The 26,359-nt window shown below is 51.8% G+C and overlaps 1 protein-coding gene across 1 annotated transcript; it reads right to left on the bottom strand.

The window, feature by feature from the left end:
- Positions 1-12,589: 12,589 nt before the first annotated feature.
- WNT8A (Wnt family member 8A) lies at positions 12,590-17,026 on the bottom strand. The gene is made up of 6 exons (XM_061351993.1): positions 16,169-17,026; positions 16,044-16,077; positions 15,707-15,845; positions 14,656-14,781; positions 14,406-14,548; positions 12,590-13,372 (listed from the first exon to the last, which is right to left on the bottom strand). Exons 1-6 carry the CDS (start codon positions 16,237-16,239, stop codon positions 12,812-12,814), a joined length of 1,074 nt encoding a protein of 357 aa, XP_061207977.1. The 5' UTR covers positions 16,240-17,026; the 3' UTR covers positions 12,590-12,811.
- Between the last annotated feature and the right edge of the window lie 9,333 nt (positions 17,027-26,359).

Raw genomic sequence — 26,359 nt, 5'->3', positions numbered from 1 at the left:
AGTGCTATAATTGCTACTAATTCATCATTACTTATAGCAAGGAATGTCACCATACTACAAAGCAGCCTTGATGTATCTCTACCATTTGCTCATTCTCTCTGCAGCGTGTTTCTTTTTAAGAGTACATGGGGTTCCTGGAATGAACAATGTTAAGTAATCCATAAACATAGTTTTAATAAGGATACCAAGTTCCTTTAGAACATCTCTCCTGAGTAGATCACGCAATGAGGTACAAAGGAACTGGCAGCGCACAAATGGGACAAGTGTGAAGGTCAGGGATAGAGGAATGAAATGACTCCCCTTGGGGTCATCCTTTGAAGCAGCAGGAGGGTCAAGAATAAAACGCATCTCTCTTTAGTTTTAGCTTTGTGTCATGTCAGCTGAGCATGATATCAGTATATCTCTTGAATTCAAAAAGTGCCTGCTTGTAGTTAAGGAGGTTTGGCACCATGTACTGGGTCTGTAGCCTCATCTAATGTCCTCTGAGTCAGTGTGTCTCTTCTCTGTGTTTTCTGGAGCAGGACACAAATTAAGGCTCGTGGACTTTAATTCAGGCTTGTCCACCAGTATTCTGTGTGCCTAACATCTTAACTTCCCCATCTGAACATGGGCAAGCATTCATGTCATCATCCAACACCCCACAGGCTGCTAAGGTTGAACAGTCCTCGAAGCATTAGTGCTTGTGCACCTATTACCTACACTAGACATGGGTGATTACACAAGCAGATGGTTACTACATGTGAACTGCTGGGACCTGCACATTGAACTACCTACTCATAGGTAAGAATGGGGAGTTTAACACCCGTGTTCTCCAGGTTTGCCAGTGCTTTGGTGCTTGGATCATTTGCTATATCCAAATATATGCATATTCTACATATCAAATATATATATTTGATACGGTTCTTTGGAGGTAGTGACTGTTGCCTGAGTATGTGTGGAGGATGTCTGTGTGGTATGATGTTTTAATGAAGAAAGCTGCTGTCACTGCAGTACTGCCTGTTACAGGTGTGGGAATGAGTTCTGGGCTTTCTAAATCAATGATCAGAAATTAGTGGCCGGTTTTCTTTCACTCCAGATGAGGCTTATTTTTAAATGTAGCATATATTGCAGAGTAACCTGGAAGAATCAGTTGTTTAACATCTTATAACAATGCCTTGTAGTAAATAAAATGAATCCAAAACAACTCTTGAGCTGCATATAGTCATAAGGAAGCTTCTTTGTAATGCATCTGTGAGAGGGGGAAGCTGAGGAGCTATAATGGAGAGTGAGAAGGTGTGCTTCATCTGTGGAAGTGAGAACGAGCCCAGCCAGCACAGTTTTGCTGAGGGTCTCTGTGTATGGAACTGGCAGCAATTCAGCTCCAGCCACGCAGGTGAGTCTGTGACCAGGAGGATCTGTGTCTGCTCTAGCAGCCTCTCCCACTGCTCTGATTTCTGTTCTGTGTTGCTCTCTGCAGCCATTGAAGGCAACGATCCAAGAGGAAACCACACAGTGTGTTCACTTACACTGTCTTTGGGAGCTGTGAAACAAAGAGAACAGATAGAGAAAAGGCCAAATGAGGACAGGCATCTTCTCTGCATGCTCAGCTTTGGCTGCCTGTGTCTTCCTCTGCTCCTATAACACTGAAATAACACATCTCCCTATGTCCCCACCTTGCGCGTATTCTTACTGTTCTCTGCTCAGCTCACTGATGATTGCAGGTGTATGTGGGATGGATTGACCTGGACAGAGAGAGCAAAGGCTGATGGGCAATTCCATTTTCTAGCTATTTTCCCCTCTAGCTGCTTTTTTGGGGGGTACAAACTGTTGATGTGACCTTCCCCAGCTGCTGTGAGGGGAAAGATATAAGGTAAAGGATATTTTTTTAATTGAAATGAACAGATTTACATGTGCCTTTATAGATACACTGCACAAGATGATGTTGGGCCATGTCCCATACTATAGCCTGGTGTAATTCTACCAAGGTGAATGCTGTTTTATCAGTTTGGGTATGACCTGGGAACATAATGTCCTGACAGTATAAACTGGCAGCTTTGAATTTTCACTCCCTTGTCTGACAAGAAACTGGATCTTTATTTATCCACCCAGTTCCAATGAAAATCAATGGTTTCATTATCACTAACCTTAAACTGCAGTTCTGCTGCAGGTTTTCTTCCTTATGGGTCAGAAAGTATCACATGGAAGAACTTTCACAAGTCACTATTCATATGTGTGTGTGGAGTGGCAGTACCTGGGTTTCCCAGGAGAATGTGTCTGTTATGTGCACACGTGTAACATTAAATCAGTTCTGCTCATAGAGGTTGTATGGTTTGCATACTTGTCCAGAGCTGACAGGTTGCTGATGGGAATTTGTTTAATATTTAGAGGGAAAAGTTGTCTTCTTAAGGCTTCTTCTTACCCTGCTATAGCCTGCAAGGGGAACATGTTGGGGCATGTCCTTTTGGGTTTGCTGTCAGTAAAATGGCAATTCTTTATTTAAACACAAAAACATGGGAATGCCCTTTCTTCCCCTCCTCTCAAGTATGTTTAGGGAACTGAAGCACATTCACACTTGGAAGGATGAGCCTGTTTTGCAAGGGAAAACCAAAACATTCCAGTGCAGCTAATATTGCAGCCCCTCTGGTGTCTTAAGTTCAGGCCACAGCAGGGGGTGCAGACACCTAAGGGGAATGCAGTAACTTTCTGGATCTTTTCTTTGGAAGAAATACTAAGATGAGTCACAGTTAACCCATTCAGCTAAATCAGTGAGGCTCTGCTGGTGAGAGAAGAGATGGCGAGTCTGTTAAGTGAGGTTGCAGTGGGTAGAGGCTGCCCTGCAGTAGCCTAAGTCTCTACATAGACTGGGCAGTCCCGTCCTTGCCATCAGAGCTGTTTTACCTGGCTTTCCTTTGTGGAAATCAAGACCTCTTTGGCCTCACTCTTTGGTTTCAAGCAGCTGTTGCTTTTTTGAATGACTGTAGGTACAGAGACAACGTCCTGGGAAGGTATCTAGGCCTTCCCATGTGATGGGGACTGCGCCCATGGGAATAGCTGTGGCACGTTTTATTCCAGGCTGGACTCTTCCTGACTCCTGTACCAGCTATCTGACTCGCCAGCCACGTTGTAAGTTTACTTGACTCCACTGCAGTGGATAGGGCATTTTTCCTTGGCCGAAACCCTTTGTAAACCGATCCCAAGCCTGGGTTGGTTTTATTTGGTGGAGGGTTGTTTTGGTGGTGTGTTTTTTTTTCCCCTGCTCAAGTAGTTAAACTTGGTTTATGGACTACACGGAGCCATCAGTTACTCATAGGCTCTGCTACTCATCCTGCAGAAAAGAGGTATTTCTTACATTCCTCCAGGCTCCATCAATAACACCTGTATTTGTCATTGCAAGCAGCACAGTTTTGCTCCCTTTCTTACAACCTTCTCTAATCCATCCTTCCCTGCCCCATCCCTGGCAGTGCTCAAGGCCAGGTTGGACGGGGCTTGGAGCACCCTGCTCTAGGGGAAGGTGTCCCTGCCCGTGCCAGGGGGTCAGAAATGGATGAGCTTTAAGGTCCCTTCCAACCCAAACCATTCCATGATTCCCTGAGATGTCCAAGCCTGCTGTAATGACCTTGATTATCTGGCACACCAATGGGCTTGGTCCAGGCATCCTGTATCATGGAATGCAGCTCTCTAAGGAAAGAAAGGGCTCTCTGGAGCAAGCATCAGTGTGTTGGCACAAAATACCTTGTTCCTCTTACATGATTGATGTGGAAGGAGCGGGTTTAAGTATATGGGGTGTGTGTAGGATCCTGAAAAAGTACCTATAGCTGGTGGGCAGTGGGTGAGAAGCCAGTGGGGTGGCTCCAGGCCTTCAGCCCAATGTGATCTCTTCTTGCATCGCAGCGAGTGTGTTCTGAAATGCTTAAGTGAGCACACAGGCTGCTGTGCTGCTTTGCCAAGCCAACTGCATTACTCACCCTTTCCCCAGCTGTTTGCAGCGCTGTTATTTGCATGTCGTGCCCTGCAGGCCTGTGGGGAAGTGAGTCAGGAATGGGGTTTCGCTGGAGACTGTTACTTCTTTTGCAGTAAGAAAAAGTTAAAGGAAATATGAACAGGTGTCAGGAGCTGCAGGATGTTTAGGGGAAAATACATTAAAATAAATGAAATGTGGAAGCTGCACATCACCAGCTGCCTGATCCGTGCAACCTGGTGCATAGGTACTGCTGAGGGCATTCAGTGAAAGAACACTGTCAGCTGTCACAGTGACTTGCAATGGAAAGCCCATAGCAGCAGCAGTGGGGACAATAAGTGCTCTCTCATCGGCTGGGCTGTCCTTAGGAAGTGAGGACTGTTTCCAACCCAGGTGAAATCATAGAATCATGGAATAGTTGGAGTTGGAAAGGACCTTAACATCATCCAGTTCCAACCCCTCTGCCATAGGCAGGGGCACTTCACCCGTGTTTCTTCCTCAAGGACTGGTGCATGGATTAGCACTCAAACCTCTGCAGAACAGGCCAAAAGCCAACCTGTGGTAGGGACATAGCGGGAATTAAGAAGGAAAACCACCACATCCAAACCCTTTTATTAGCATTCTTGTTTTCTTTTACCATCAGACCTTTTGTGGTTTTGTTTATTTGGCTGTCTTGAGAATCCCTGTCTCCAAGCAAGCAGAGAAGTGTGTGTGTGTCTTCCCTGGAACCTCAGAAAATAAGGGTCTATCTTTGCCCATCACAGAAACACACCGGTGAGTTGGGCGAGCTGGAGATTTCATGTCCCATGTCCCTGCCTGCCTTGTGCAGTACTTGTGGAGAAGCCCTTCAGTGATCAGACAGCTGCCAAATGATGATGGATGGACCTGCAGTCCACAGAGCAGAGGATAATGCAGACCTGCTGCTGCAGCTCTTCCCCCTCCATCCCTAGCGACAAACTGCTGCTGAGCGTTGCTCCCATGGGATACATCTGTCCTTGTACCACATAAGCGCTGACCCACTTGTCTCAGCAGTGCTTCACCACTTTCTCTTTCCATTTTTTCCAGCCTTTGGGCCTTAATTTCTTTTTCTCCATCACCATGTAGCTGTGAAATAAGTGTCTTGGGGTGAAGAGGTCTGTGTGAAGAGCTGTCCATCATTCAAAACACAGGTCGTGGTGGCATCTGGTCCGGTGAGTAGCACCTGAAGGACAAGGCTTTTATTCCATAACTCCCAAAAGCTGGTAATCTCCAAGGAAGAAATGGCCTGTCTGGGAAAATAAAGCAAGGCATGTAAATTGCTTTAATAGGAAGCTTTATTGCATTTATAGCTCCTTAAAAGGAAGCCAAACTGCAGGCATGAGATGGTAGATGAGTTTATTTTCACATGTGGATTTAATAGCCTACCGAGATGTAACCACGGGGTCAGTGCTAGGAAAAGCATGTCTCGCCTTTGCCTGTGTCCAATTGAATGATCAGGCTTGATCTGAATCATAGAATCATAGAACAGTTCGGGTTGGAAAGGACCTTGAGATCACCCAGTTCCAACCCCCCTGCCGTGGGCAGGGACACCTCACACTAAACCATCTCACCCAAGGCTCTGTCCAGCCTGGCCTTGAACACTGCCAGGGATGGAGCATTCACAACCTCCCTGGGCAACCCATTCCAGTGCCTCACCACCCTCACAGGAAAGAATATCCTCCTTAGATCCAATCTGAATCCCCAGTAAGAGTCCTACTTCCCAGCCCATTGCAGACCACAGCCCTCATCCCAGCAGACCGGAGCCCTGCAGCCAGGCTCTGTGCTGGGACGTGCAGTGCAGCCCCACAGACAGCTCAGAACCAGCAGACTCGGTCCATGCGTGGCCCGAGTTTGAGCCCAAGAGCTGAGGCTTGCGCCTCTCCCCCCTGTTTTACAGTCATCCCACTGACCCCATCATTATCATCTTTTATGGCATCCCGTGAGCTATTGAAAGCATCGGAGGAGGAAATGAAGGGCCGTATACTGTCCAGGCTCTGTGGTGCTATGTCCCCTGACGAGCTATTCTCTCCTGGCCCTGCCCGTAAGTGCCTTCGATTAACGTGTGGATACTGAAGAAAGAGTAGAGAGACAAAGAGAAGGAAAGTTAAACCCTGCTCAAGGTCTCCCTATTTCCCATCACATCCTTCTCCTTGTGAACCTCCACCCTGCCTTTCTACAACCCATTTAGACTTACTCTCTCTCATTTTCTGGCCCTGTCCCACATGATTGCTACTCTTCTCTGCATCCTGACTGCATTTGGTGCATGTTTCCCATCTGTGGTCATCAATCTCTGCTCCTTACCACCAACTCCCTCTCATTTCCTTCAGGGATGAGTCTGGGCCCAAGACCCAATTCAGGCTCTAACCAGGGGCTTTTCTACACTGCAGAAACATCTGGACAGGATCCACTATGGCTGGGAGTGCTCTTGTGGTGGTGTCCCAGCAGTCACCTCTGTGCCTAAGTAACAGTTTAGTTAGGGAGCACATCGTCTTCCTTGTGCTCCTTGTGTGTCTGGAGGAAGGGGAGTGGGGATGGGAGAGGAGGAAGGAATTCATTTGGGAAGTACATTGTGAGTCACGGTGATTTGATTTTCTCTGATCCATCAGTCTTGTGTTCTATTGCTCATCTCCATGGGGCTTGTCTGAAAAGGGAGGATTTACTGCACTGTAAGCCAGGGCAGTGATGTGCAAAGGGGGGGGAAGGAAGGAATGTATCCTAGGAGGGAGCAGGGAGCCAGAAAAAGAGGTGGGGGAGCTTGTGAATCCCCCCACTGAGGTTTAAATCTGCCATACATTGCCCATTACCCCCCAGCCACGCATGGGGGCATCTTTGGAGGGGAACAACCTACCTTATCATGGAATGGTTTGGGTTGAAGGGACCTTAAAGCTCCTCCAGCTCCAACCCCTGCCACGGGCAGGGACCCCTTCCACTATAGCAGGTTGCTCCAAGCCCCTGTGTCCAACCTGGCCTTGAGCACTGCCAGGGATGGGGCAGCCACAGCTTCTCTGGGCACCCTGTGCCAGCGCCTCAGCACCCTCACAGGGAAGAGTTTTTCCCTGATATCTGGTATTGTTAATGAAGCTTTTCCCTGCTCCCCACATTTCCCATGCACCAGCACACGTGGCTGCACCAGAAAGGACCAGCGGATGGGCAATACACTGGCTCCCTGCACACCTCTTCCTCCTTGGAGTAACCCATGGGTAAGACACTTTCCCAGTAGAGCTGTGCTTGTGGATCAGGGATAGAAGCACGGTGTGAATTCATATGGGTTATGCATATTCAGTGTTCCGTGGTGGGTATGGACATGTCCTCTGAGACCAGGGGGAGCAGATGCAGCGCATCCCCATAGACAGTTATTGTAGGTGTTCTCCCAGCTGAGCGAGGTTTGGGAAACGCCTGGAACTCTCTTTCTCAGGTGCTGCAGGGAGGATTTGGTTTGTAAATAGCGTTAATTGCCTTGACTTCATTAAGGGGGAGCCACAAAGGTGTGAACAAGTTTCTGTTGCTCAGCGCTGGCCATGAGCCACCGAGGCACTCCATAGGGGGAAGGTGGCAAAGCTGCTAGGGAAGTCCCTTTGCTCCATAGGGAAGGGAAAGGGAATTAGGCACCGATTCAGCCAAAGACTTGGGGGTAACGTGTCACCTCTGCAGGAAGGGTTTAACCTGACCCACTGCCCAGTTCGATCCCATGGGATTCACAATGTCCCCATGGATGCGCTGGTGAAGGTCTGAGCTTTGGAGCGTTTTGTCCCCCTGCTCCTCCTGTTTGCACAGTGCTTTCAGCAGCTTTGGCACCAGGCTGGTGGGGTTTAGGGTCTGTCTTTAAGCACCTCACTTAAACAGTGTTTAGGGTTTGAGTTAAGGTTTCAAAGTCACTGCCTGGTCACAGAAACGATTCCTATAAACCCCAGCAAACCAGAAACCCCAATTCCCACCTGCCCCTGAAAATCCCCATCAATAAATCCCGCACGGATGTTTTCTCATCCTCCTCTATGGCGCTGGCTAACCAGGGGCTGATTAAAGCCCTTTAACTTTGTCATGCTAAGGGCCGGTTTTGCAAGTGGAAAAGGACCTGTGAGTTGTTTTTCAAGGCTTTAGGGAATTGCTGGCACTCACTGGTTTCACTGCACCAGATGCAGCGTGACCGGGAATCTACGCTGCATATGAAAAGGTCACTCACCCCGTTCAAGAGAGGAGATGCTGGCGCTTGTCAGCTTGAGTGATGGAGACTCTGCATGGAGAGCCATAATATTCATGTCAGGGAATTGCCAAGCCCATGCGGAAGTGTTGAAGATGGATGGCCCTGGGATGTGCTCCTGACACTTTAATACGGGGGGAGGATACAGCACGGACACCTCATGCAGGATTATCATCCATGAAGGGGCACTGCAGGCAGACATTAAAGGTAACCCACCAGGCAAGGAGTTGACTGCTGGGGCGAAGGAGGGCAGCGGGGTGGGAAGGAGATGGGCTCAGCCAAAACCCAGCCACCCCCAAACTGTTTTGCAGAGCCCATCTGCAGAACCTGCGCGATGTGAACTGAATAAACCCCGTTCTCAGCTTGCTGATGGTGACCCTGCAGCGATGTGACCTGAGAGGGGAGCGGGACTGGGGCACTCCCAGCTCACTGTGGTACCCCACATCCAGCACAGACAGCCCTGACAGCTTATGGGAGAGCATGGCCATGATGGTGTGAATTCTCCTTTGGAGCCCCCTTGGCACTCTGTTTTGGGAGAAGGGCACTGGCATGGATCCATCCCTGACATCCTCATCCCATATGGGTGCACTGTGGGTCTGCACTGCTGATGCACAGACTGAGGCCAGCACCAGCCTGGCTTCCGAGGACCCACACCGATAGGTTGGCATGGGATACAGCTGAACCTGTCCTCCACGCAGTGATGGAGGTGCCATTGGCCAACACCATGTGTGGACTCGTGCCATGTTCCTGCCTGGTGGGGAGTTAGGCTGTGGGGGCATTCCCATCTATGGGGCAGAAGAAACAAGAAGGGAAGCCGGTGGCTGTTGCTCCCTGTGAGGGTGCTGGGATGGCAGCATGGCAGAGCCAAGAGGCACCAGGTGAAGTGCTGACAGCGACAATGCTCCCACCAGTTAGATGGGAAGCACTGGGACAGCTTCTTGGGCTGTTACCATGGTACAAATATCCCAGCACTGATTTTCTGAAGCCCTATTAGCTGAGCATGGATGCCCGCCATAAACCTGCCCCGGTCTGTGGCAATGCTCTAGCTGGATGATGCTATTTCTTCATTCACAACATGTTTCCCTTTCTCATTGAAAATGCAATATAAATCAGTCCTTTCCCACAATAAAGCATAAATATGATACATAATCTATATATTTTATATATTATACATTATGCATAATATATAATATAAAAATGCTGCTGGCACAGGGATTTCAGGCCAGTTCAAGTGCTGTCCCACAGGTTTCTTATCACACAGGTTACTGTGGCCATGGCAATAGCTCTGCCCCCAAGCAGCAGCTCTGCAAAGCCTGCTCTGACAGGAAGGTGCTGCTCCAGGACTGCCCAAGAAGCTCCATGGGTGCCCTTTTTGGGTGCCTGGTGGGGTGTCTCTGCTCCAGGGCATCCCCCATTGCCCCAGGGCTGTGAACAGCCTCCATCCCCAGAGGAAGAGCCAGAGCTGACAGCTCTTTGGGGCTGAGTTCATACAACATTTGGCTCAGATTTTGACTATTTCATTGTAATTTGGGTCAGGCTCCTCCTCGAGGCTTTCTGGGGCCAATCCATCCCTTCCTGCAAGCATGCAGCGAGCTACAGGTGGTGGGGATCAGTGTCCCAGAGTGGAGTTGACTTTGGGTAATCAGGAGTAAATACATTCAGCTTTGAAGACATCATCAGTCCCTTCAGATGCTCCTAGGCTGTGGTTAGAGAACGGGCCTTTACAAGCCTGTAGGTGAGAGGGCTTTGCCCTGCTGCGTGTGATGGTGTTTAGTCTGAACACTGCTCTGCAGGAGTTTGCTGCCCAGGTAAAACCACTGCTGCAATGGGATCAGCCTGATGGAGTGTCCTGCATCAGCCTTGGGTTCGTCACCCGGGGCAAGTGGCATCTCTGTGTGTGTTACTGCAAGCGGTGGGTACCAGCGGGCAGGGCTGCTCCTGACAGTGCTGTGATGGATTAAGGTGATCCCGAATCTCTATTGTTTTGTAGTGAATGTAGTGAGAATTGATGACTGTTGTATCCAAGCAACAAGGGGGGGGGGGGGGTGAGGGAGCTTTAGCTTCTCCAGGACTGTGATATCTCTGGCGAGGTGCAGCTCTAAGCCATTGGAGTTGTTCTCTGTATTTGTTCAGGCTTGGTGCTATCCCTGCATGCTGTATAAAGGGAACAGAGATCTGTATCATGGGATGGTACGTCATTTTCTCTTGAGTTTGCTTCCATTTGCATTTGGTCTCTGGTTTTTGCATAAGATGCGCTCATTGCCTCAGTCTGGGGGCCAGAAATGTAAATGGATTTAAGAAAGCAATTAGAGGGAAGAACAGCTCCTATCCAGCATTTAAATCAACGCAGTGGGGATGAGTGCTGACTCGGCAACCCCCGGCTGCAGGTCGGTGGGAATGGGAGGGTTCAGTGGGAGAAGGATCCGTTCCAGATGTGGAATCTGCAGCTCTGCTCCCTGGGATGGAGCCTGTGTGAGGCAGGCCTGGTTTGATGCTATGGTGCAAGCCTGTCCCTTGTGTTCTGTGGCAATGCTGCTTCAGAGAGATGCTGCAGAGAGCGGTGGGAGATGACACACAGCATGCGCTGAGCATCCCTGCTCATGGGGACCCTCATCTCCCAGGATGCAGCTCTGGTAACCCTGCTGCTGGCGTGCAGCAGGATGGTGTTTGTGTGTTTGGGAGCTATCCTGGTAAAACAGTTCCCTCCTGAACGCAGCACTGCCCCATGCCCTGTGTATCCTCCTTCTGTGGCTCTATGGGACTCCCAGGCACGGTGCTGGTGCTGCTGAGCACCGGCTGGGGCAGCAGCGCGCTGGGCAGCCACAGCAGGCACTGCAAAGGTTTAGTTCCGTGCAGACAAACCAGCCAGGGCACAGGATGCAGGGAAGGGCTTGTCTGCTTTGATCGGTTCCAGTTCAGGCTGGATTTTGACGGGTTGCAAACGTGGCGACACTGCAAAAACCCTTGGGTTTTCTGCTTGGGACCTTTGTTATTTAAACTTCATCAACAGCTCGTGATAGGCAGCAGAAAGAGCCCTCCAGCGGGATGGGCACTGGTGCAGCTCTCCCAGCTTTAATGGAAGCACTCTTTGCATGGAAGTCAGTTTGTGCTTCCCAGCTTGTGTGTTTTACACCTTGAGCATCCTGCTGCGGCTCGAGTGCGTGTCAAGGCTGTGTTTGACTAGGAGCCACAGAGATATCTGGATACAATAGCATCAAAGCATTGGCAGTGGGGACACAATAGAATGGCAAAGCTGTGGTGTGGTTTCTCACCTGTGCCTTGTCCTCCTCCCCTGGCTGACAGCAAACCCCGCAGAGCATCCTTTGCCCCTGCACTGTGGGTGCAGGCGATGGCAGAGCTCTAGGGCAGCGCTGTGCTTCCCAGGAGCGATCCGTGCTGATGGACAGCGCTGGGGAGAGGAGCAGGACCCGTTCAGGACGGCGGCAGCAGCAGTTTGTGCCCCCGGAGCAGCAGGGACCCGGCCCCGAGCTTTCTCTCCTGCCCCAGTTCAAAGGCTCCTCGGTGCCTCCGAGGATTCAGCCCTGAGTGCCGATGGTTTCCACATCAAAGCCGGGCATTGCCTGGGGGATGTCGGGCCCAGGCAAATTAAGGAGGAATCGGGAGCTTCAAACCGGGATGGAGCCGGGCAGTGCCTGCGTGCGCGGCGCTCGTTGGGTGTGCGGGTGAGAGCTGTTAACGCAAACCCTCGGGGGCTGGAGCCAACGTTTATTGAGGTCTAAGAGATCAACCCCGGTGGCTCTAGGGTTAATGAGGAGAAATCTTGGAGGTGCTGGGTTTTATACCAAAAGGGACAAATTGGCACCTAAATTCATGCTCTCAGGAAGCCAGACAGGAAAAAGCCAGTCCTTTCCATTGTGTTTATTGCAAAATACAGTCCCAAAACCTAACTCTTGAGGGATACCTTCAAAATACATAGGGAAAAGAGATTGTGCTAAGCAATAATACAACTTATTAATAACAACATCAGGCATAAAGAATTCTGAATTCTTATAGTTAAAACCAAACCCAAACCAACAGTATAGGAATTGCAAACTGCTCAGTTTCATCCAGTACCAACACATGAAGCTGCTGTCTGTTGAGGCAGGGCTCTGGTAGCCAGATACAAAACATGAGAGGGAAGGAATCTGTAAACACTGACTGTAAACTTAGCGAAGTCCTCCACAGGCTGCAGTCATCTCCTCACCTCAGAAAGTGCATGAGTTTCCCACTAGGAATGCTGCTGAGCAGCCGCTGTGCATCAAGGGCTGGGGATGCCCCAGCCCTGGTACCCGGGGCTGCTGAGACCCACTTCTGGCCACAGCTGGAGCCATGGTGGAACCACTGTCAGTGGCACAAGGGGTTGATCCCATCTAACAAGTGAACTCTTCCCTCTGTCCAATACACAGATAAAGTGACTCCCAACAAGAAAGAAGTACTATTAGTAAACATTTACTACTAGTAAACACTGAAGACCCACCATGGAAGCAAGGAGGACCGTGGTCCCTCAGCGCCCGCGCTTTGTGCTTCCTAATCTCACAGCATCCATCCTCAGCAGGTCCCTCCGGACCCTGGCGATGCTCCCTCCCACCCCAGCTGCACCAGTGGCTGCCAAGCACGGGGACACCACCGTGTCCTCCTTGGGCACCACATCTGCCCTTTTATCTCTTATGCCCCTTGTTCCTCTGCTTGACGTGGTTGGGCACAGCGGTGTCGCGCCGGGTGCAGAAGTGCTTGGCCACCAGCTGCCGGCACTGCTCGCACCGCACCGTGCAGCACCAGTGGAACTTGCAGTTGCAACTGGCCACCACCTCGGTCCTCCTCTCCTCGACCCTCAGCCCGCACTCAGTGCACAGCCGCCGGCAGCTCCTCCGCTCCCACTGCGAGAGGTTCTTGCCCGTCTGCAGGCACTCGCGGCCCTCGGTGCCGTGGTGGCCCAGGCTGGCGTTCCTGGTGCAGTAGTCGGGAGAGTCCTCCAGGAAGACCAGCTCCGTGGCGTGGACGTGGTGGAAGGTCTCTGCCGTGGCCCCGCGGCTGTCGGCGCTGTTGCCGGCTCTCACCCGCCTCTTGTCCATCTCCAGCTTGTGGGCTTGGTCGTATTTTATCTTCAGGTAGTTCCCGATCTCGCGGAACTCGGCGAGCTGGAGCCAGCAGGTCTGGATGCTGCAGCTCCCGGACACGCCGTGGCACTTGCAGGTTCGCTTCATCGTGGCTTTCACGGCCTGAAATGGGAAAGGCGGAGGAGTTAGGAGCAGCAGAGCATCACCGTTTCAATCCCGAAATCACAGCACTTCTCATTCAGATGGCAAGGGGACAAAAGTGGCTTGTGCTCAGCATCACTTCTCCTTCCAAGAGGTGAGTGGATGCTGCTGGAGAGCATCTGTCCCTCTTCACTGATTTAAAGGACAGAAATAAATGGGCACAAACTTTTGTCTCCAGCCCTGGCAGGAGCTGTTTCTCCTGGCCAAGAAAGAGGCCAGGTCATGCCCTTCTCACGCCGCTCACCTCGCTCATTGCAGCATCGCCCTTACAGCGCTTTCATTCAAAACGTGTGAAACTGCTTTGGAATAATCATACCCAACCTCTCCGCATCTCCTCCAGGCCAAGCACTTCACAGATATTATCTGCCTATCTCCCTCTGGTATTTATAAGGTCCCAATCGCTGGTATCTATGTGAGATTAAGCCTCCACACGCCCTATCAGATAGGTATGTTAAGTGTTGCCATCCTTGTTTTTACAGACAAGGAGGTTTGGCAAGATGCTGAGAGCCTGGTCCAGGGTGTGGGGGTGAATCTGGCAGTGAGCAAGGCCAGCTCCCACCTGGCTTTCCCGACCAAATAGCTTGGAAATGCATATTGCAAGAGGGTAAGGTGGTTCTTGCTTTGTTTTACAGAGCAGACAAGTACAAACCCCATGCACTTCTGCATAAGGGGTGTGTGCTGGTAGTTAACTGCATTACACAGAGCTGCAGAGCTGGAAGTGGGAACAACTCTTGCTGCAGTTCCTTTATTCAGGTTTAGGGCCAAATTCTGGCTGTGTTTTTTAATCCATTCAATGCTACAGGGCCTAGATTATCACAGCGGGCTGCAGACAGGGACCTGAACAGCCACAGAGCCTCAGGTTTTGTTCTCAATATAGACATTTAATAATGTCTAAACTAGTATTTAATAAATAGTATTTAATAATGTCTGTATTAGTATTTAATAAGTAGTATTTCACAATGTCTATATTGGTATTACAATGCATTTGACTTACAAGTCTCCCGACTTCATTGTTGTGCAGGTTAATGAGCGCCCGGGTATCGTGTCCTGTTTCCAGAGCATCCACAAAGAGCTTGGAAATCCTCTCCCCGAACTCCACGTTGTCGCTGCATCCTCCCCAGACCCAGCCTCGGCCACCTGCAAGACAGAGGCCCAGTGAGCACAGACCCATCCCAGCGGAGCCAGTCCTGCCCTGCTATCTGGATGGAGAGGAGGTCTCAGCGCATCCTCAGGCCCCAGCTCACCGACGCGCCCGTTCCTGGAGTCATCGCAGCCGCAGCTCTCGAAGTCCCCCATGCTGCAGTTCCTGGTGAGGGTGTACATGACACCAGCCGAGCTGATGGCGTGCACGAAGGACGTTTCCCGGGTGGCTGAAGGAGAGAGGAACAGAAAGCTGTCCCATGCACACACAGAGACACCGGTCCCGGTGCACTGGGGATGAGGATCTGCGCTGCAGAGGTGCAGGAAGGAAAATACCCACAGGTCTGTGCAAAAGGTAATGAATGTTCTATAGAAATCAAATACTTGTGGAGTCTTCAGGCTTCAGCATGCAGGGTTGCAGTAACCTCGCACTGCTCATGCAGGTGTCCATGCATGGGGTGGAGTAGGACCCTAAGGCAATGCACCAGCCCCTCTCTGGCCAAGGTCAGTTATCACTGCCTTCTCCTCACTCAGTTCTCCCCTGCCCTTTCCTGCTCAGAGGGGGCACGTTTGGGCTTTGATCTTGCCTGCTGGGGAAAACCATCACTGATCTTGTTTCAGCGAGCCGTTGAAGCTGTGCTAACGGCGTCTGCACCCACGCTTCTAATCAATCTGGCTTCTTTCCTGGCTTTCCTAGCGCATTCAGAGATGCTGCTTTGGGGAAAATAAAGAGATTTCTGCTTGTTGAAGTAGAAAGCTTTGGAATATATCCACGGGTTTCTTATGAAGACAGTTTAGCAGTGCCTGTCCCTGGTTTCTCTCCTGTGCTTTTCCCCATTGCAAGCTCAGGTGCCTCTAGCATTGCACTCCTGGGATGCCAGGCACTGAGTGGCAGGAGCAAGCCCATGGAGCGGCACTGCAGGAAGGACTAAGCTCTAACCTAGCATGGATAGTGATCCAAAGAGAGCCTGGGAGTCACAGAGCACGTTAGCACTGCTTACTGTACCCATTAATACAGACAGAGGGAAAACCACCACCACACTTGGGACACCAAAGCCCTTCTCCATCAGGTTGACTGGCAGCACCGGCCCCCTCCAGAGCACATCCCAGCCTGTACCCAAGGGCATCCCGGGATGCAGGTAGAGGCGCACTCACCGCTGCGGAGCCGGTTGTGTGTGGAGAGCTGCAGGGCGCTCTCGGGGCAGTTCCAGCGCTCCCATCCGAACTGGAACTTGCACTCCTCCATGCCGCTGTGCGCGCCGGCCGCCACGCTGCTGGAGTACGTCAGGTAAGCCTGGCACGGGAGATACCACGCGTTCCCATCACCATCAGGGATAACAGACACAAAGGGGTTGTGGTCCTTCCCCTCATCCTCAGCAGGACCTGGAGCTGACACACTCTGGGAGTTCTGGCTCCTTGGGAAAGCACCATTTCCCATTTGCAAACCAAAATCCCTGTACTTTAACTCCCTGATAGTCCGTGTGTTAATTACCTTAGGTCCTGTCATCAGAAAGTTGTTCACAGACCTGAAAGAGAAGAGAAGAAAATGAATCACTGAGCTTGCCACAGCCTGAAGAGCATCCCTAAAAAACACCCTTTGCATGAACTGGTCCCTACCATGCTGCTGCGTGGAGAATGGCACCGAAGAGCCCTGCGATGGAGAGGATGAGGAAGGCGCTGCTCTTCATGGCTGTCACAAGGAGAAGGTTGGGTCCCTTGTGCTGGTCCGTAGCTCTCTGCACCACAGGTCCCGAGTGAGCAGGGCCGCCTCCCTCTGCTCCTTCCCAGGGTGCGCTTCGGGGTGGAGGGAAGCTCAGGAGCCACCAGCCCTGATATTTATAAGGTGAAGTTGTGAATAGTCAAAACCCCCCATTCATTTGCTACCCAATGACTTCATGGGGTAAAAAAGCTCCCTCTCCAATGGGTGACAAGGAACCGCCTAAGGTTGCACTTCAAAAGGCAGCACAGTGTCCCTGGGAGCGGGATGGTCTGAAGCAGAGCAAACTTCCCTAACAATGGGACACTTTTAACTCTCTTTCCCCATCACCAGCCACCCCTTTCTGCTGGCCCCGGCTCTGCTCCCCTTCTCCTTTTCATCCCCTGCTTGCCCAGCAAGGCTCATCCCTGTCCCTCCGAAATAACAAGCTGATGCATTTCTATAGTGCCCGAGCGCTCCCCTAGGAGCTTTAACAACCCTTCTGTAAAGAGCTATAGGGAATGGACCTCCCAGGTCTTCTGGATGGGAAGAGATGCGTTTAACGGCGGGGCTTTCCCCCCCCTCCACCCTTCTCGCCTCTTTATGATGAAAGTTGCTGCATTTCCATCCTGATAACAGCGTGCAGGGCTCGGGAGTGTTTGGGAACGTCTCTCATTTTCAGCTTGGGAACGCTGTGTGAATCATTCATGTGGTTTGCTCCCTGCTCCAACGCTGTCATTAGGGGAGCAGTTTTCTGGGGTTAGCAATTTCCCTACGGTGGAGGCAGGAGCGCTGCCCGCAGCCCTGAGCGGGGCCAGGGGCCTCCACCGCTGCTGGGCCATCAGGGAAGGAAAATCCTTATCAGAGGAGACCCCAAAAAGCCTCTCAGTTGTTACAGCCCATGTCACTGAGGGCTGTGAGGAGCGGGAGTGCAGAGATGGTGCTCATGGAAACTGCTCCATGTTATCCTGTGGATGAACGGTCCCTCGCCCTGGGCAGGGATCCTGCCTGCTGGGTGCTATCCCAAAGCACCCACCCTGCCTGCTGGCTGCTATCCCAAAGCACCCACCCTGCCTGTTGGGTGCTATCCCCATGGCACACAGCATCTGCTGGTGCTGGCTCCATGGCAGGGCAAAGGTGCTGCCCTCTTCTTCCTCTCAGCTCCCCATCTGAGCCCTGGGACACCATCTCCTGGTGATAAATCACTGCTGCTGCAGTCCTGAAGGGGCTGCAGATGGGAGGCAGAAGGGAATGGGACCGCACCATGAGCAAGAGGGGGGCACATGGGGTAAACCCCTTCTTTGCAGCTGGGTGAGCAGCCAGCAGCACTATGGGCAGGCAGGAGGCTGCACCTTAAACCCCTTTGTGAAGTGCTTTGCTGCCTGAACAGCAGCGTTGCAAAGCCAGCGCCTGCCCTGGGGTTTGAACATCTCAGCGCTGGATGTCTGTGGGCTCAGGTCCCAGCCTGGGGTAGCTGTCACTGCCCAGCAGCTCCTCGCCGTTCCTGGCTGCAGGAAGCCCAGGGACCCTCCCTGTCCTGTCCCACCGGCAGGGGAACGCGCTCCCTCCAGACCCAGCAAAGGGAAACCTGGAGTCAGCTGTGCAAAGCCGCAAACTGCAGCCGGGGGACTGAAATTGGAGGTTGGTTGGAAGCAAGGATGTAAAATACCTTCCAAGTGAGCACAAAGCCAGCACGGCAAAACCCCTGTGAGTCAGCGTTTTAATCACTACCATCCCCAACAGACCCTACTTGTTAGAGCTGTCAAGGGGCAATTACTGGGAATAAAGCGTTTCCCACGTATCAGTGAAGTTCACTGATTAAAGCACATGCAGAGGGTTTGGCAACCTTCCTATAGGCACGCAGGTCATGTTGGGGTTTGTGTCTGGCCGTCCCCGAGGGCATATTGATGTTTAGGGGCTATTTCTTGTCTCTGAGCTTGTGCAGCTGAAACCCATTGGTGTGTCTGCTCTTGTCAGTTCACACATGATATCCCTATCACACAGCAGGGGAATAACAGGGATTCCAGGCATGGAGCTCTGCTGGGAACAGTGGCTGCAGCTGGCAGCATCACGCAGCTCTTTGCTGGGCTGTTCAAAGTGCCCTTTCCAATTAAAGCCATGGGGATCTTAAAAGTCCCTCCTAACGTTATCACTGAGGCTGGCTGGCTGCAGGCAGAGCAGTGCGCTGGGAATGCAATGATCCCAGTCCTTTCGCTGCTGGACTTTCCCACCTTGGGCAAAAGCAGACTTTGTCTTGCTGTGTGAGTGTGGTTTGCACTTAGAGAGTGCTACATGTGATGCCCGTGCAGCAAAAGGGGTTAAATAGAGCTGTGGCTGCAGTTGGGTAAACTGAGGCACGGGGATGGGTGGCCTCAGGGTAACTCGGTGGTGGAGCTGGGCTGGGTGGAGCTGATTTCAGTGCTTTGCTCTGACCATCACTGTGTGTGTGTAGGGGGTGAAGCCTGGCTGGGCTCTGGAGGATGGGGACTCCACCATCACCCATAAGCAAAGCCCATAGGCCCTGCCTGGGTTGCCTGAGCTGCAGGTCCCACTGTAAAATGATGCTGAATGGGTTTCGATTGGGTTTTCCCAACAAGAAACTGGATTTTGGTTTGGGTTTGGATGGAGGGGGAAACATCTAAAAGGGAAATCCTGTTGAATTGACCTGGTTATGCAGAAAATGAAGTGTCAGCTGTTCTGGGCAGCCTTGGACCTCAAAGTGACCACCAGTGATGGTCAGTGTGATGGCACCACAGGGTAGGCTGTATGGAAAGGGGTGTCCTGAATGTCAGCTGGAACTCCCTGGCTTTACACATAAAACACTGATGCTTTGTTTCTTATTTTCTTGCAGGTGACCAAACAGCCTGTGCTTTCCACAGGACAATCAACATCTTCAGGTGTACTTTATGCCCCAAGCCAAGAGATAACCACGGTATAAACAGCCCCATGCACCCACAGACCCCCCTTCCCATCAGAATATGGGTGTTAAGGGAAGGCAGACATGAGACAAATCAGTTTATAGGTGCCCCAAGCCCTGCTGGGTGGCGGGTCCTGCAGGGATGGGCTCTTGGCTTCTCCATGGCTGCAGACAACAGGAAGATAAAGCACAGCCCACTTGCTAAATAGCCCTCCGCAGGTGACACATTCAGAGCCCCAGCGTCAAATCCTGCTCTGTTACAATAAAACCCACCTGGGTCATTAGAAACCCCCTCCTGATGGTGAGTGAGGTGGAGGAGGTTTTATGGTGCTCTCCCACCATGGGAAGCCCTCTGGGAATGGATGCTGTGTCCTTGCGCTGTGCACAGCAGCTGCAAAGGGGATGTGATCCTTTCCTTCAGAGCACTGCATCAGAGAGAGCTGCAGCCATGGGGCAATCCTGCTGCAGCTCAGCTCCACGCAGGGACTGCTTTGGGGTTATTTTAGTGCTCCCAACTCTCCTGTATCGAGGAAAATGTGTCCCCATTGCTCTGCCTAATGCAGAGTCCCTTGTGGGCTGCTGCAGTGGGAGCAAACCCCAGCAGGACCTGATCCCTGGATCCATGGTGGGAGTTTTGCCTGTATAACGAATGTGTCTTAATTAATGACTGGTAACTGAGGATGGAGGTGAAACTGAATTCAGGTTTTATGCCATACCTACCCCACGGGCTTAGTTCAATTCACTCCTATTGTGGCACAGAGAAGTGGTCTGATGCCCACTGAAAGCAAGGTTAAAGCATCCAACAGGGCCAGCTTAGGTTCCTAGTGATGAAGTTATCCTGAGGAGTTCCTGTCTCCTGCCTCCCCACAGCACTTTGTTCCCCCTCCGCTGTACCAATGCAACCAGTTTTACTGTCTTACTGTGTCTGCTTCCCAGCACAGCCTCATGTGCAGAGTGATGGGGTGAGCAGTGAACTTCATCAGAGAGGCCAAGAGCAAGCAAAGTCCAAGGTAAGAGGCTCTGCTGCAGAAGGAAGCACATCTGGAACAGGGCACAGAACCATCGGGATGCACAGTTTGGGGTTTATACCTCTTGGTTTCAGGAAGCAAAAACTTAGGGTTTGGAAGCAAATTCTGCCAGCCCCGTGCACAGGAGCTGTTCCTGGCACCAGGGCAGGGAGCTGAGCATCTGCTTCACTTGCAAGCAGATAAAGGGCATTTCTTTCCCCCTGTTTCTGCACTGTGTGTTTTAAAGCTGTAGTTTTCTGCTATCTTCTCACTCCAGTGACTCCCCCCCCCGCTCCCCTCCTAAGCCTCTGTCTCCCATCCTCACCTCTCCCAGAGGCAGCTCCCTTGCTCTCCCAGCATGGGGCAATGAGCAGAGGAGCCTGCAGAGCTGAAGGCTCTGGCACATTCCCCTGCAGAGGTACAGGCAGCATGCGCATCCCTCTGTGCTGCACAGCGAGGTCCCATCTCCCACCCCAAGCCCTTCCACCGGAGCAAAGCTTTTCCTTGCTGAGCTCTTATCCCTGAACCAGGGCTGCTGTGGGGCTCTCGGTCCATCCTGACTGACGGCTTTCTAAATCCCATTGGCTACTCCATGCCTGTTTCCACAAATGATGCAAAGCTTTTGGACAAAGACATGCCTGAACTTGGTCCCGCTGCACCCTGAACCACCCTGAAAAGCAGGACAGAGTAAAACACCCGAGTTTAGGTCAACCTTCAGTGATTCTGAAGAGGACTCAGCCCTCAAAAGGCATGACCTGGTCAGCATCACCTCACCCAAGCTGTGCCCTTCAAAGCCTGCAGGGCTGTTGACACAGCAGTGCTATAAAGCAGGGACAAGTGTTTTGGGTTTCTCCCCTTCTTTAAAGGAAGTGTCATGCAAACGGTGTTAGTGCAGCAGATAGGTTACTGCCTGGGCATCTGCATGGGGGAGCACATCTCTGTCCTGGCAATGTGTCACCTCAGCAGGTAAAAGCCTGTGCAGGAAGAGATGGGGCACTTGATACAGAGGGGAATTATCACCTCCATCTTAACCATCCCCACCGAACTCAAGTTGAATTAACTGATTGCAGCCTGGCTCATGTGGTGCTCCCCAGCCTCTCCCAGCATGGTTCCTTGTGTTATCCCTTTGTGGCTGTGGCTCTGTCTCCCCTCCTGTCCCCATCCACTCTGTGCCACAGGGAACAGATTAAGCCCAAAGGTCCTGATTCCTGAGCTGGAGGCTGTGTGTGCTGGTGCTGGCTGTGTTGGGCACAACGAGTGTGGGAGGATTTGAGACCTGCAGTGATTTGAGATACGGATATCTTCTTACAACTCATCTTCATCCCTTTGGACCAGGGCGATTCCTCTGGAGGATCCTGTGCTGAAGAGGAACTTCAGAAGCCCTTTGAGTCTTGCTAGGAAAAGCAAAGAGGGATGAATCTTTCCCAGTGGCATCCTCTGAAAACAGATTTCTTTGCTCATATTCCCTCTTTAAATGCTGCACCTCAAAACCAGAACCGTGGTGGTTTCGGAGGGAGCTGAGGATGGAAGCTGACAGCACATCCTGCATCTGTTACTGAGAGAAGGAAATGGAGCAGAACTCCCCGTGCTGGGATCAAGCACAGCGGTGCAGCGCTGTGTGAGCAGAGGATGCAGGGGTTGGTGGGGATAGCAGGGATGATGTCCACAGGGATGATGTCCCAGGGCAGTGTCCCCTGCAGGCTGGTGACAAGGCTCCCCCCGGTGGGATGTGCCTGCTCCACACACACATCCCAGCCCATCCAGCACCCACCCGTGCTGTGTTGGGACGTGTATGGCTCGGGTGGCCGGGGGGGATGTATGGATGGGACAGGCTTCAGTACCTCCAGCAGGAGCAGGGATAAAGCCACCCAGCGATCCCGCCTGCTGGAACAACCACCAGTGATGTTTCAATGCTCATCGCCCATCCCATCCCATCCCATCCCATCCCTGGGTTTTCAGGTGGTACTGAGGAAAAGAAATGCCTGTATTGTGGCTCTGTGGTTCACCTGGCCATGCTCAGAGCAACGAGGAGCCGTGTCACAGCAAAGTGTTCCTTCAGACGGGAGCGCTTGTATGCATGTAACTGCTGGGCACTAATGGAGATGGTGTGAACAGGAGGAAGGCTGCCCTGGTGGCTCTGGTGCATGAGGGAGGTTGGTAGCTCCACTCCTGACTCTCATGTGGTGAAACCAAAGTGCAACGAGATGATCTCATAGACCTCATAGCAGCCTTCCAGTATCTGAAGGGGGCCTACAGGGATGCTGGGAATGGACTCTTCCTTACGGACTGTAGTGACAGGACAAGGGGTAATGGGTTAAAACTGAAACAGGGGAAGTTTAGATTGGATATAAGGAGGAAATTCTTTCCTGTGAGGGTGCTGAGGCACTGGAATGGGTGCCCAGGGAGGTTGTGAATGCTCCATCCCTGGCGGTGTTCAAGGCCAGGCTGGACGAAGCCTTGGGTGGCATGGTTTAGTGTGAGGTGGTGTGCTTCTGCTCCAGTTCCTGCTGCCATGGCTGCCTCCCTGGCTCTGCTCCTATGGCATCCTCCTTCCCGGGTGGATGCAGCTCAGGCCCTGATCCCACCGAGCCTGGGTCAGGGTCCTCGTTCCCCTCATTTCTCTCCCCATTCTCCTCACAGGAAAGGTCTGTGCTGTGTCAGGAGCAGCACTGACAGTGAGTGAACACAGAGGTGATTGTCTTAACCAGCAAACTGAAGTCTTCATCTTCATGGAATGGGTTGGGTTGGAAGGGACCTTAAAGCTCATCCAGCTCCAACCCCTACCATGGGCATGGGCACCTTCCACTGGAGCAGCTTGCTCCAAGCCCCTGTGTCCAACCTGGCCTTGAGCACTGCAGGGATGGGGCAGCCACAGCTTCTCTGTGCCAGCGCCTCAGCACCCTCGCAGGGAAGAGCTTTGTAACATGTAATCTAAATCTCCCCTCTTTCAGTTTAAAGCTGATGATTGCCTTCCTCACTGCAGAGCAGGACCTAAAGATTTGCTGCGGGATGCCTCAGCAGCCACAGGGCCCATGACCCAAACAGGAGAGAACACCCAGATGTATGTGGGAAACAACATGACAGATGCTTTGGGCTCAGTGTGTGGCACCTGAGCTGGGGCTGGCAGGATCTCCAGGGGTTTTAGCTGGGCTCCAAGACACACAAACATGTGCCCTCTTCTCAGGAGGGCTAGGTCCAGGGTTCCACTGTTATCCAGTGCCTGCTAATGGGATTTATGAAACCAACCAGCTCCTGTGCAACAGTGACAGGAATGTGGATTTCCTCTGCTCCCTGAGACAGTGCAGAGCAATTAGAGGTGACTCACAGGGCACGTGGACACAGCCATGATCCCAGGAGGGCTGGCCCTGTCCCTGGGATGCAGGGTAAGGCTGGGTTCACGCTGGTGCCAAGGAAGCAGGTGTGTATCAGCATACAATGATTGCTGTAACCGGAGGAGCATGGAAGGTTCTCATTTAGAGGGGTTGCAAGGTGATGTCTCCTTCTGTGAAGGACCCAAACAGCAAAGGGCTGTTGCTCATTGGTACAAGTATTTAAGCTTCCCACCTGGAGCAGGTTGAGCTTCCTGATGAAGCTGCCTGCAGCTCGCCTGCCCCCAGCATGGTGTATGGGAAGGGATCACAGCTCCTGGTGAGTGGGGATGCTCTTCTGGGGAGTGAAGGTCAGGAGCAGGTTAACACCAGAGCACGTTCCCTAGGTGTGGATAAGGGGTTTGGTTTGTAGCTCCCTGCCAATGGTGGGAACAAACATTTCCTCAGTACAATGGCTGGAATGATGAAAATTCACTGTCTCAGCCTTAAACATGAGCAGTTTCCTGGTCTGTGTCCCCAGCCTGCCCCTCAGATAAGGGCTGCGCTGCTCTTTGGTTAAGATAACAGGGAGACAGGCCTGCCCCTGCTCTTGGCAGATCTTAATCTCTTGCTCCTGTTCCTGGGCTGAAGTGGTTTCACAGAGCAGCAAAGGGGATGCTTCTCAAATCAGGATATGGTAACTGCGTGTCCTTGGGCCTCTCTTAACCTGTTAAAAGTAAAAGCAAGCCCCCAGATCCTGCCATAAAGCTGAGTTCCACCTGGGGCAGGAGGGGGAGAGGTGGGAAGATGTGGCCTTTATCCTGGTGGAGTTCTTCCTGGTGTGCAGCTGCTGCGCTCTGTGCTGAGCCCTACAGCTCCCACAGCCAGATCCAGGGGTGGGGAGCCTGGCTGGGGTCTCATCTCCATCACCTTCCCAATGGGGTGAGGCGTGACTACAAGCACTGGGAGTGTGGATTTATGTGTCAGGCTTTAAATGCAGACACCTAAATCAGGAGGAGGTTTCATGGGGGCAGAATGAGTGGCACCGGGAGCAGCCCCGAGCCAAGTGCTTGGATAAATCTGGTATCTCCAGAGCTGTCAGCAGTGCTCTGATCTCCTGTATCACCCCTTACAGCCACACTGCTGGCCTTTTGTACCTGTGCAAACATGAGAGGACAATCTCTGTTGTTTCCTTGCTCTGGCTACACCCTCCTTCCCTTCTATCCACAAAGTGTATGCTTGAGGATGCAGCCCGGACCTTGAGTCTCTGGGAGAACCTCTGTGCACAGACACTGGCCGCTGATTCAGCCCTGCCGAAGAGGGGTTTAGTGCTTTACAGTGCTTTGTGCTGAGCGAGTTGGCAGGTGCCTGAGCTGGCAGAGAAGGAGGGAGGTCGTTGTGTGGAACAAAGCTCTGCCTCCTGGCAAAACCAAGGAGGGAGTCTGGTCTGCGGGCTGGGTACCCGCTGAGCGCAATGCGGTGCTTAAAAATCACCCTGTGGCACAGCAGTGAGTAATCCAGGGATGCTGGGAGGGACTCTTCCTTAGGGACTGTAGTGATAGGACATGGGGTAACGGGTTGAAACTGAAACAGGGGAAGTTTACATTGGATATAAGGAGGAAATTCTTTCCTGTGAGGGTGCTGAGGCACTGGAATGGGTTGCCCAGGGAGGTTGTGAATGCTCCATCCCTGGCAGTGTTCAAGGCCAGGTTGGACAGAGCCTTGGGTGAGATGATTTAATGTGAGGTGTCCCTGCCCATGGCAGGGGGTTTGGAACTGGATGATCTTAAGGTCCTTTCCAACCCTAACTATTCTATGATTCTATGGTGTTACCTGCACGGGTTTCTAGCTGGTGGTGTTGCTCCAAGTGCAATTTCTGAGCTCCTTCTCCATGAATGAGCCATCATCAAGGCAAATATTTAAACAATGTCAAAGGCTCTTTGACCCATAGGCATGAGAGGAGGGTGTGAGTCACAAAGAAAATAGCACTGTGTTCCTTGTTGCTCACATTATTCACCTTCTACATAAAAATGAGTATTAGTAAACCCAGCAGACCCTAAAAATACCCCAACCTTTAGAATCGGGCACCAAGGGGAGTGAGGTTCTCCAAGGACAATGTGCAGAAACCCTTGGTTATGGAAAGAAAGCAGCAGCACCAGTGAACTGATGAGTGGTGATGGAGGCAGCAGACTTTTTGCTCCTTTGAATTCCCCTGCCATTAACAAAGCCTTAGCTCCAATCCCCAGTCCTGCATGCTCTGTTCCCTGCGGTCTCTTGGCCACCTCTGTTTGCTTTCTGTTGGCACCAGAAGTCAGCCCTTCTGTGGCTACGCTGCCATTGTTTAATTGCAGCTGTGACTCTTCCCGTTAAATGTCAAGTGTCAAACCACCCTGAAGTAAACAAGGCCTTTCTAAAGATCACCATGACCATTTGCTTCTGGTTTCTGCCTCGCTTTGTGCAGGTGTAAACCCAGAGGAACCTGTGGAAGTACACAGAATCATTCCTGTTTCACAGCACAAGTAGTACCACTGATGCTCCAGGGACAGCAGTTCACCTTCCCAGGGTAAGCACTTGCTTTCTAACATGACTGCAAATTAATTCCAGCCATAATGTGATACGCTGTAATTGAGAGTCCCCCAGCTGGTACCAGGGTCTGGTTTTGCCAATAGTGAGGATGCAGTGAGGTGGCGATGTTATTGCACCACCAGCAATGGAGATTTAGAGCATCCCTGCTTCCTTTGAAGGTGTGTGTCCTATGCCCCTGTGCTGCTGAAGGTCTCCTCCTCATCCCAGAAATCAGTGCAGTAACAACTTCTCTTTCCTTCTCCCACCTTCCTGCATTGCTTGATATTAGATAGGCCAAAGGCTACATGTGCTGCC

This window comes from Neopsephotus bourkii, unplaced genomic scaffold (assembly GCF_033783945.1).
Source record: "Neopsephotus bourkii isolate Nb327-2 ecotype Australia unplaced genomic scaffold, CSIRO-AGI_Nbou_v1 NB_620, whole genome shotgun sequence".
Classification (NCBI taxonomy): domain Eukaryota; kingdom Metazoa; phylum Chordata; class Aves; order Psittaciformes; family Psittacidae; genus Neopsephotus; species Neopsephotus bourkii.
Note: the sequence above shows the minus strand (reverse complement) of the source record. Positions and strands in the feature narration are given on the sequence as shown.

What these genes read in the sequence shown, in the direction of transcription:
- WNT8A (XM_061351993.1), bottom strand. Translation starts at nt 16,239, where the DNA reads ATGAAGAGCAGCGCCTTCCTCATCCTCTCCATCGCAGGGCTCTTCGGT. An exon ending in TTCTGATGACAGGACCTAAG is followed by an intron (nt 15,846 to 16,043) that starts GTAATTAACACA and finishes CTCCCGTGCCAG; the next exon opens with GCTTACCTGACGTACTCCAG. An exon ending in ACAATGAAGTCGGGAGACTT is followed by an intron (nt 13,373 to 14,405) that starts GTAAGTCAAATG and finishes TTCCCATTTCAG; the next exon opens with GCCGTGAAAGCCACGATGAA.